The sequence below is a fragment of the Brachycentrus maculatus genome, unplaced genomic scaffold (genome assembly GCF_059751285.1).
Source record: "Brachycentrus maculatus isolate JH-2025_06_01 unplaced genomic scaffold, ASM5975128v1 h1tg000299l, whole genome shotgun sequence".
In the NCBI taxonomy this organism is placed as follows: domain Eukaryota; kingdom Metazoa; phylum Arthropoda; class Insecta; order Trichoptera; family Brachycentridae; genus Brachycentrus; species Brachycentrus maculatus.
In genome coordinates, this window is record NW_028281050.1 from 385,913 (window position 1) to 397,368 (window position 11,456).

Genomic DNA, 11,456 nt, shown 5'->3' on the forward strand with positions numbered 1-11,456 from the left:
TGAGTACCAATCTACTCAAAATGCCAATAACTGGGGTCTTTGCCCTACCTACTTATACACAGATATATTTGGAAACGAGTTGCTTAGAAATTAAGTAAACCACTTGCTCATTGCAAAAGACACAATGACTTTTAACAATGCTTCTAATATAAATATTACGTAGGTATATCAAAATAGACATATACTGTAAATTCATATAATGGTCTATTATTTGGTATTTTATATGACTAGTGAGGGATTTGTTGTATAATGCAAGTGTTAAAAAGAAATTAAACATCTTTCAAAGATCATTTTATGACTTGTAAAACAGGCAGATGAATAGCATAATAGACACGTGTACGTATTACATGATATATTTTCAATAATATTCATAACATTTTACTATTTTTATTATAAAGGTAATTTGATGGAATTTATAACTTGATGACTTAAGTAAAATAAAAATAATTAAATTTAATAAAAACATGAGATTGCAATAACAGTTCCAGTAAAAATGATATAAAGGAATGTTAGGAGATCAACTAAATAATACTAGATAAACCATGTGTAAAAATAATATTTGGAAGAAAAAAAAATTGTTGACTAGACAGTTTTTAAAACCGAGCAATTATTCTACAATTGACAATTTCCATCCATATTTCACATAAATGGCTACTGGATATCAAGATACTAAGTGATATGGATGTCCTAATAAATTATCAAATGTTGTAAGCCCAGTAAATGCCTAAAAATTCCATATTTCCATCCAATAAATTGATTCGTCTCGATGAGACATCAATAATAAATCTTGATAACAATCTCTTCTTATAATGATTTTGACATACATACTCAAATACAGTAATGATTTTTTTTCCCAAAATCTAAACTAGACCAAAAATAGTGGCATTTTTATCAACATCTTATACAAAAACATAACAGATTGTATTATTACATTGGGTTTTTGGTTTATTGAATTTTATTGTGTATATATTTCAAATAAATTACACATATGATGCTTTGAATACATAATGGGAAAAAAACTTAAAACAGTTGCCGAACCACAATAAGAGTATACCTACTCTGAAAACTAATTGCACAATTGTCATTGAATGAACCCCTTTTGACTGATTGAAGAATAAACTAAATTAGTGCATTACAAAACAGCCTATTCATGTTCCGTTATAATGTGATGTCGTGTAACAATGAAGACCTACTGAATGCTGCATATAGCCGAAGTCCCGGGCTGATGATCTAACATGGCGGCTCTTCGCTTTATACCTTCTAAATAAACTTCCCTGTTGAACAAACCAGCTGCCAAAGGAACTCTGAAACCATTTCAAAGATACATGCTCTAACACTCTTCTTATCATTTGTCATTCACTTTGTGTAATACCATGTTATAATGCTATACAGCAAGTGGTATTACACAAAGTGAATGATGAATGATAAGGAGAGTGTCATATTACCATACCAGAAAGTTAAAAATGCTTTTGAAAGACAAAAAAAAGGTATTTGCTGTTTGCCATAAAAAAAACCTATAGATAGTTCATTATGTATAATTTATAAAGCAATAACTTTGTGATTTTGCATTTTATACTTAAAATACAACTTTGTTTTAAAATCACTATTAGTATTTTATTATAACTTAATTATAATGTCTACCGGTTTCGAAGCTAACCGCTTCTTTTTCAAGACTGATTAATACTAAAACACTATCTAATAAACAAAATTCAAAAAAATTTGGCCGTTAGGCAAAAGAGCCAATCACTCAACATCCCTGATCCCTTTTGACTATGACTAATCAACACAAAAAATAAAGCCACTTGAGATCTACTCAAGCTCTTTTTATGTAAACAAGTTAGTCTGTTGTTCACCAAAAGTGCTATTAAATAACCATATACTTTTATATGGTAGTAATTTTTTTTCATATGATAAATCGTGAGAAACACACGCGAAGAGAAAAGCATAGGTGATTTAAAAAGTCAAAGTAAACTTACATATCAGTACCAGGCCTTAGTGATGCCGTGAAAAGGGCCCAAACTGGTTTGTGGTCACTGGAGCATATTGAGGGAACTGAATCATACGCAAGACACTTGACAGATGAAAATGATTCGGGAGCAGGAACATGGCTAGTTCTCCTAAGACCTACAAATAAAATATTCCTTTTTTATTGGGAAAAATATCCAAAATAAAACAATTGGATTGGTTATTGGATTGAATTCTACTTTTATTTACATATGTAATGAAAATATGTGACGCGTTTCTTCTTATTAAGACATTATCAAACTTAGTTTGCTAATAAATTTGCCTTCATGCAATTAACAATCAAGATAACAATGCACTGACATGATTCAGTACCCTATGCACCATTGGGTACAGATAAGGGTAATAAGAAAAATTTAATACATTTATTAGTCACTTTTTGAAGCATTTTTTCCATAAAAAATGTTAAAAGAGCCATTGAATGACAACAGGTTAAATATCGACTAAAACACAATAGAGATCAACCATTTTATGTCCGTTTTAATAAAAACATATTTTACAAACCAGACAATGTTGAGGAAGTCTGGATATGACTCCTAGTTTTGTAAAGAATGCGGTCAGTATATGCCGGAGCTCGCTGCTTGCTTGATGTATCAAATCTTTGTGTCCCAGGATCGTACTAAAAGAAAATATTTATCAGTTTTATTTGAATTTTTATTTTCTAATAAGACAATGTTCTTGTTATAATACATACTAAGCAAGCAATATCAAAGGAACAGCTGAATAACAATATACATTTATTTGTTGTAAGCAGTTGAATTTGAATAACTAAGTATGTTTTGGCATAAACTCCTCATTTACATGATAGATATGTTCTACACCATTATACCAAAATAAAATAGTATTACACCAAAATAAAAATATGATGGTAAGGTTACGTTGTATAGAAATCAATTCAGATATCGAAAAATTCAATTTTTATTGCTTATTTTATCTTGATTTTATTTTTTTTAATTATTCACCTAGTTGCCTTCCGCAATACTGAGAACATATGAGGAATGCAGAATTCCAAATTACTGTTACGCATTGTTAAATGAATAAATGGTTTGGATTTTTTTTGTACTGTGTTTTTATGAAATCATGTAAAAAGGGAGTATTGTAACTGTACTATGTGACATATATATGTATACAAAATCAAATATAATATGCAAAAACATATATTTTTTCAAAATACTTTTCAAAAGTCGAACTAAATATTTAAACTAAATATTTGTAAAAAAAATGCAGGTAACCTGAACAGATCAATGGAGGAAAAAAAGTAAAGTGCATAAAAATATATTATTTATTTATGATTTTTCAAGCATATATATAATTTTAATGTTTACAAAACACATGTGATAAACTGACCTTGTAGGTAGGTGGAAAATGAATGGGTGCTTCTCTAAACCCTCTGAGAATAGTCCCGGCAGATAGAACAGCAGAGAGTTGGTCAGCTCTGAGGAGTGAAGGGAACACATTGGGCAATATTTCTGAAGCGCTTTCTGTCTTGAGGAGTCCCACGGGATGCTTCCCATTGGACCCGGCCAGGCCGCGTAAGACTGCCGCCCGGTCCTCCGTAAGTCGAAAGTTCAAATCTCCGCACCACATTACCACGTCAAAGTTGCTGGTCACATCTTAAGAATAAATTAAATTAAATTACAACATTTTAATTTATTTACAACAAAAATTAAAAATTTAAATTATCTGGTCAAATTATAAGTTAAAATGATAAAAATGAAAATGACACTCTCCAGCGTTTCTTATGTGTGTGATTATAATCCAGGATTCGGACCTCACATACTAATAAAAGAGTTTCTGCTCAATAAAAAGCTTCTTTTCATCTTACCAATAGGTGTCTCTAATAATATTTAGAATTTTAAAAAAAGGTTATTTAATTTCAAGTAAAAAACAAACCACATAATTTTTTTTATAAGAATAGTGTTAGGAGGATAAGATTGAAAAGTAGCTCCCATTGCGAGTAGGCAATCATTCTTTAGATAATTATATATTGTCACTATTAGGCAGGTTGATAGTAAAAACCAAAATTGGCTTTTACTATCAACCTGTATCAACAACAATTGGCATGTTGGAAGCTGACACAACAATCTCTAAATGAAACTCACTTAGAGATCTAATATCTAAGTATTGAACAAGAAAATTAGTCCATAGTAAGAAATGTAGATATTCTACGCGCCAGGCGCTTTATGTTTACCTTTATTCTTGTGTTTCAATGGCAGGTTTTTAGGCAGGTCTAGGGCTCGGATGATCTTTTTAATATCATGAACTCTTTCTTTTACTTTCTCTTGATGCGCCGTCAGGTGGGCAGTTACAAACAGAAATGTTGTGCCGAACAGAGCGAAGGAAATAGCGACAGCTCCCTTCGTACGAAATGCCGTCCCGGGTCTAACCGATATACTTGCGTCTTCCGGCAGTGAACAAAACCAAATCAGATCGCGGCGGATGAATACTGACAAATGAAGAGTTCCTGAAAAATCGGATGTCTATTAACACGTTGATAGGGAGAAACGCCATTTTTGCATTCTGTTAAAAATTAATTGCGCAAATCAGAGTTGGGTGACATTTCATTTAAGGTAAGATACCTAAAATTTTATTTAAATACGATCAAAAGTTCAGGAGCTATAGCTATTCAAAATAACAAAACGTAATTTCCCTAGTTTTGCAGCGTAGATTGATGAAAAAACTACGAACAAAAATGTGTTAATTAGTTAACAAGATTATATTTTTAGTAATTGCAATTAATATAATTATAATATTCAAGACAGGATTACTAAAGAAGATTTTGTAATGAATTAATAATGTATTAATTTTAAATTCACACTATTAAGACATTCGTTTGATAATGCCCTAACAAAGCGAAACAATTGTCACAATATAATTTTTTTATGTGTTTTTGTTAATAAAATACAACTTAGTAGACTCAAAAAAATTAATTAAAAATTAATACATAAATTAAAATGGAGTTCTACAAATTAAACGCCAAATCAATAAATAATTAATAATGTTATTCTTACACTAAATTATTATGGTAAAGGAACCTACTGGAGGCGCATTCATATCGACTGGATATGTGGAGGTGACTTGGATTATTTCTAAATATGTCATGTGACATACCATTCTAAGACTATTATAATATATATTACTTTTTATCAATATCGTTAAATTACCCAATGTAGTAGAATGCAGCAGCAGGTGTGATGGACCCAGAGACTCTTGTATAGAAATTTCCCATTCGACTCTTTCAGAAACAGACTCTTGTGTGCCGATAGCTAATATATCGGGAACATTCTTAATTCCACTTGGAAATAAAAAATCATTCAGCTCACTAAAATCACATAAGTATGATATATAAAATCTGATAAGTATTTTAACTAAAATATGTATTTATAAATTACTAAATTAAAGATAATTACTTGGGTGGTGTCTGTCCATTCATATTCCACGTACCGACAAAAATTTCTACTTCTCGATTTGGAAAAACCCTTTCCAATTCTGCAGCTCCCAGCAATGAATTTGATGCCAATCTCCCATGCAGAAAATTTCTGAACAGAATTTATAAAAAATATAATAAGGCAAACATTTTCTTTTAATAATTATAGATTTAATCATTAAATCAACTATGAACAATTCCTCCATCGGGCCTGGTTTTCAGATCATAATAATGTTTTGTGGCCCCCTTCAGTTCCGCTCTAGCAGCAACAATGATGACACCTAGCCAATAAGAGCTTCACTAGCGGCACCCTCGCCTTAGTACAACTACATCGCACAATCTCCACGCTATGCAGCCTCGTTGACAAAGAAAAAAGAAAGGATTGCTGACAATTCGACATACTTTGCTTCCTACCAGACCTACCAAGCCGATCATCACCCAAGGCATGAGCTAAACAGCACCTGACACAGGGGGACTCCAGGCCATCCCGCCCTTCATCCGTTACCGATATCTCATCAATATATTGTAATAGAGTCGGTAAGTTATGTTACTCAAGTTCTTACTCTATTTATATAAGTTTCCCATCATAGATACTAAAGCAAAACACATGATTATGATTTTTTTTTAGTTAATGAGTATCTGGTTACCAAGGATGCTTTCTTTAAATAGAATACCCAGATAAACTTGATATATTGAATATCGAGAACAGCACTGGGATATATGCACAAAAAACGCCCACCTCTATAGGCCTGCATGTTCACTATTTATAATGCCTTATAATGCTTTATCATTTTATAAGATTCTAATGAGGTAACTTGAAGACAATACATATAAACATTAATTGTTATATAAATATGATACTAAATTTACAACATACAAAGAACTGTTTGGGATAAAGGTATCTTATAAATATGGTTAAATAATATTTTTTAAACTTGCACACTATTTTATATTAAATATTATTTAAAATGGTATTAAACAAAAACTTATGGAATTGCTAATAAAAAGAGACAATTATGTATTTTCTCACTAATTTCAAGTAAATTATTATGATAATTTATTTATTATTTTCTATAAAAAAATGTTACATTTAAAATATTATTTAAAAACCAACCGACAAGCTGTTCTTCACTGGTTTAGTGGGTTTTCACTTAACAAATATTATATTATATCTGGTGTTTTAAAATAAATACATTTTAAATAATCATAATTCATTTTACTCAAAAATCAAAAATAACATGCATTAAATTAAACTTGAAGAAAATTATTCCATTTAAACTGTAATAAATGGTCAATTACCTTTCACGTGCTTTTTGAGTTGGAATCAACCTCAATACTTTAGCAGCCAACAGAGAATTTCTTGCGAGACTATCAGTACTTCCTGACCGAGGTGTATGCGACAAGTTAGTTTCTCGTGATCTGGTACTGGAATACAAAATATTAATCATAATTAAACAATCATTTTTAGATTTAAGATTCCTTTCATTTAAAATTAAATAAAATAAAATATTTGGTATATAAAAAGTAGGGAATAGTTCAGCATTAATAAACAACATATTGATTATAATTGAGGTCTAGCAACATTGGATGTAACAAAGATGGCACCCATCGAAAAAAAATCATAAGGGAATTTGTGAGGTGACAAATTTGTTCCTACATAGCTTTTAATTACTAAAAACATGCTTATTTTTGTTGTGGTTTCTGAATTGTGCCACAAATTTGGAAAAATACAAAAACAACAAAACTCTATTTGTCCTATTCAACAGCGGATGAACCAAAGTTAATCAATTGGTTTCTGAATTCTATCACAAATACGGAAAAATACAAAAACAACAAAACTCTATTTGTCTTATTCAACAGCGGATGAACCAAAGTTAATTAATTGGTTTCTCAACTGTGCCAGAAATACGGAAAAATACAAAACAAAACTCTATTTGTCCTATTAACAGCGGATGAACCAAAGTTAATAAATTGGTTTCTGAATTCTACCTCAAATACGGAAAAATACAAAAACAACAAAACTCTATGTGTCCTATTGAACAGCGGATGAACCAAAGTTAATTAATTGGTTTCTGAATTGTGCCACAAATATGGATAAATACAAAAACAACAAAACTCTATTAGTCCCACCCAACAGCAGATAAACCAAAGTTAACTCTAGGACAAACTAGATACTAACTAGAACCCAACTGCATATTATTTCAGTATGGAAAAAGTTATCTTACCCATCACTACCGTGCATGGATGAGGTTCTTTCGCTTTCATTTAGAGATTTGTCCACAACTTCATAATCTGACATGATCTCATCAGAGGAATGCTGCATCTCTGATAGACTGGATGATATTCTCCTCTGTGAAGCACCATCATCGCAAATAACAGATGCGGGAGATCTAATTCCATTATAAACATTAATATTAGTATCACAATTTGGATCACTGTGTGCTTTGTAAATGTGAGGCTTCTTTAGTACTTCAATGGACTTGTTGATGGGCGAGAACCGGCAGTGTTCCGGGAACCTGTCGAGGTATTTTTCACTCCCGGATATTTCTTTATGGAAAGGGTTGTCTTCTATCATACTCTTCGGTCGAGGGGGGGTTTGTACCGACGTCTGGGGAGATTTCAAAAAAACTGACGTGCTAATCGGCATACGAGATCCCTGTGTGCTAGTGGTGGCTTCGGAATCTGAGGAGTAGGTTCGTTCACCATTTTCATTCACACGTTTGGATAGAAAAAGGTTTTTTGACGGGTTAGTAAAATCCACATCCGCTATCGATTTATCTACAGAATTATCTACAGTACAGCCGACTTTGGTAGACTTCTTAATTAGCAATCGCTTACGCAAAGATAACTTTTCTTTAACGGCGGACCCCGGAGACGCTCCGGTATCGTTTGATTCCATTGTTTTGTGTGTTTATTACACATTCTGTGCTCCGGTTACGTGAGGTACATATAAGCTGAATTGTTTTGTTTCGTTATCATCTTGACAACGTCCAGCTGCCCGCGGAAAACAAAATAAATTTATACGGGATTTACCGTCGTAAAACCAGGTACAAACGTCAGATGACGTCACTGTCATTATTGATGTCAAAACATATAACATTTTTTAAAGATTTTTTGGCTACATAATATTACAATAGGTATCTATTTAACGTGAACACATGAACTAAAACAATCTCGAAGCTAAAAAAAAGTTTACTAAGTTGTTGACTATATAAATTAGTTAGTCTTTGTTGTTGACGAACAAACCTTCACGTAGCTAATATAATATACGCAGGGTAGTGCGCAAGTGACACAAGCTAGTACGAGAACGAGAATGCAAACCCCGAGCCCTCTAGTTTTCTACCTACTTTTAATTTTCCATTTCCTTTATTATACAGTAGTAACGTTCTTGGTTTACGTATGTCATCCTTTTTCCTTCAAACATATTCCATTCCTATCTCATATTTGGAGCGCAAGACTAATCGCTTTAATATAATTAACTATCGATTTAACACTGCATCGATCTATCGATCTAACGTGATACCCAATGCACTATTTGGATGTGGAGAGGCGTCAGAGAAAAAAATAAGACATTTATATAACCTATATTGTAAAACAACTCTTAAAATTTCATTTCCAGTCAGTTCCATAACGGGATTAAATACAAAACATCGAGAACGTCAGCTTACCGCTTTACCTATGTATTTGGGTATACTTACATCTTCTTTCCTGCTAAAAAAAACATACAATAAAGAATATATTTAAATTACGATCTAGGAAGCACTGCACATAGTTGGTGCGTGTGTGTATTAGGTAGAGTAGTTAGTAGTCAGATAAGCTTTCCAAACTCTCATAGGGTGACAATGGTGAAAAATAACAAATATATTTTAACTTAATTTACTGGTTTTATTTTCACTACATGTTTGATACATTTTTCTCATTTTGATATCTTATTTTTTTGTTAGTTTTACTTTATCATTTCTTACTATTTCATATTTTTTCCAAAATTACCTATACAATATGTTTTATTATGATTTTAAAATAATAAAACTGATAAATTAAAATATTTTGTTAAAATGTTCCTTTGCCCTGGATCTGTACTTATATTTTCTGCGTTTTTATATTCAATGCATCTCTCAGACTAAAAATTAGACGTCTATTACACTGTTGCATTATTATCCTGGTGCCTATGTTCAAATCAAAACATAGAGTACCTAATGTTAAAAATAAATTCTAATATATTTATATTTTTTACCATGGTCACCCTATGAGAGATTGGCATTCTTAACTGGCGACAACTTTCTACCAACATATTTACCAAAAATCCAAAAAAAATCAAACCTTTGAGTTCAGATAATTTTATGGCTGTAAATTAAGATACAATTATTTTTTAAATACAGTGCCCTATACACTGATCCAGAACCATATGCACTATTGGATGTGAATGAAAAGAACATTCTTTACTTAGAAAGAAAAAAAATAGGATTGTTTTTTTTTCTCATTGTATTTATATGTATGCCAATCAATTATTTAAATACGTTTATTTAAAACAATTTTTTTTAAATCACACATGTTCAGGACCCTCTACCAAGGTCTCACCTCACTATACAAATTAGTCTTTGCTCCTAACTGGCAACCAATGATGCATACATAGGTCGTTGCATCATATTGACATAAAGGAAAGGTGATCTGTTGTGCTCTTATGTATCAGTCCAGAGCGATGTTAAATAAATATTAGAATCACTACCTAGGTAATGGATTGAAAATTCAGATATATTTTTATTATTTTACCTTTTTAAAACTAAATTTCTATACCATAGCAGTTTTAATTGATGCTTGGTGTTTTTTTTTTCTTTTCTAAGCAACGGAATGCAGAAATGTATGGAAATCGATAGTGACTCCTATTGTAGTAAAAAAAAAGAATTAGTTGTAAAATAGAAATAAACTTTGTTCATGACTTTCGTTTTGAGATATTGTTGATCATGAACTAAGGTTGACAAGTGGAATTCTAGCAAACATCTAGCTATGAAACAAGAAGATCCTCCTACATGGGAAATTTGTATAAAGAAACTTTACCAAATTAAGAAAGGTGTGTTGAGATGGTTTGGACATGTAGAATGAATGAGTGAGGAAAGAACGGTAAAACAAATTTATGAGGCGAATGTAAGTGGAAAAAAGAGCAAAGGAAGACCCAGAAAAACATGGCACGATCAGGTATGCCAAATACTTAAGTGGTCAGGTTTGGAGTCGTAACAATCGGCGGGTATGTATGAGGAGATGCATGAACGTGGAAGAAGCGAAGAATGTTTGCAAAGACAGAGTGGTGTGGCGTTCTATTCTCTCTGCCTACCCCTGCGGGAAAGCGGCGTGATGGTTAGTTAGTTAGTTTTTAGTTACCAAAAAAATATGTACTCTAAGATTTTATTTCTCAAGCATATTCCAATCCTTTAGCAATTCGGATGATTCTACATAGGAAACAATTTTTTAAGCTCTCGCATGAAGTGATATTTCCATAGTACAATATGTGAATAGACACTGATAGGGTTATGTTTGTCACCAGGGTCCTTATTGAGTTTATATTATGGTGTATATCTTGTTTGGTAGCATTAAAAACCTCAAATGTAGTAAAAGAACTTTTTCTTAGTCAATTACATAATTTATATTTTATTGAAGTAACATTTTTCCATATAATATGTTTACATAACTTTAAATAAATATTTTTTAAACAGTAATTAATGGTAAGCGTAATTCATTACAAGTAATATCAGTTTCACAATCTAGTCTGATTAGAATATGAATACAATCAAATTCAACCCAATCCATAGCAGTTAAACAATATTATACATAACACAATATTGGACAGAACTTTTTTAGGACAACACTTTATTAGGTACATACATATATTTAATTGAATGTTTTAAGTTAATATGAATAGGGTTACAGTCTGAAATAACCAGGGCGGATCGTCATAGGGCTTTTTAGGCCTTATAAGGGCCCCAAATACAGAATAATTATTGTATACATTTAT

At 31.6% G+C, this 11,456-nt stretch overlaps 1 protein-coding gene across 1 annotated transcript; it reads right to left on the reverse strand.

Moving 5' to 3' along the window:
• Window positions 1-564: 564 nt before the first annotated feature.
• LOC148304875 (inositol polyphosphate 5-phosphatase E-like) lies at window positions 565-8,810 on the reverse strand. The gene is made up of 9 exons (XM_088267555.1): window positions 7,675-8,810; window positions 6,749-6,874; window positions 5,433-5,561; window positions 5,187-5,344; window positions 4,214-4,486; window positions 3,370-3,635; window positions 2,527-2,641; window positions 1,977-2,124; window positions 565-1,304 (listed from the first exon to the last, which is right to left on the reverse strand). The coding sequence occupies exons 1-9, from the start codon at window positions 8,346-8,348 to the stop codon at window positions 1,190-1,192; spliced, it is 2,004 nt and encodes a 667-aa protein (XP_088123681.1). The 5' UTR covers window positions 8,349-8,810; the 3' UTR covers window positions 565-1,189.
• Between the last annotated feature and the right edge of the window lie 2,646 nt (window positions 8,811-11,456).

Bases quoted from the DNA above. Each gene is read 5' to 3' on its own strand.
- LOC148304875 (XM_088267555.1), bottom strand. From the start codon at position 8,348: ATGGAATCAAACGATACCGGAGCGTCTCCGGGGTCCGCCGTTAAAGAA. The intron at 6,875-7,674 runs GTAAGATAACTT...TTTGTATTCCAG, and splicing joins TCCATGCACGGTAGTGATGG to TACCAGATCACGAGAAACTA. The intron at 5,562-6,748 runs GTAATTGACCAT...AATTCTGTTCAG, and splicing joins ACTCAAAAAGCACGTGAAAG to AAATTTTCTGCATGGGAGAT.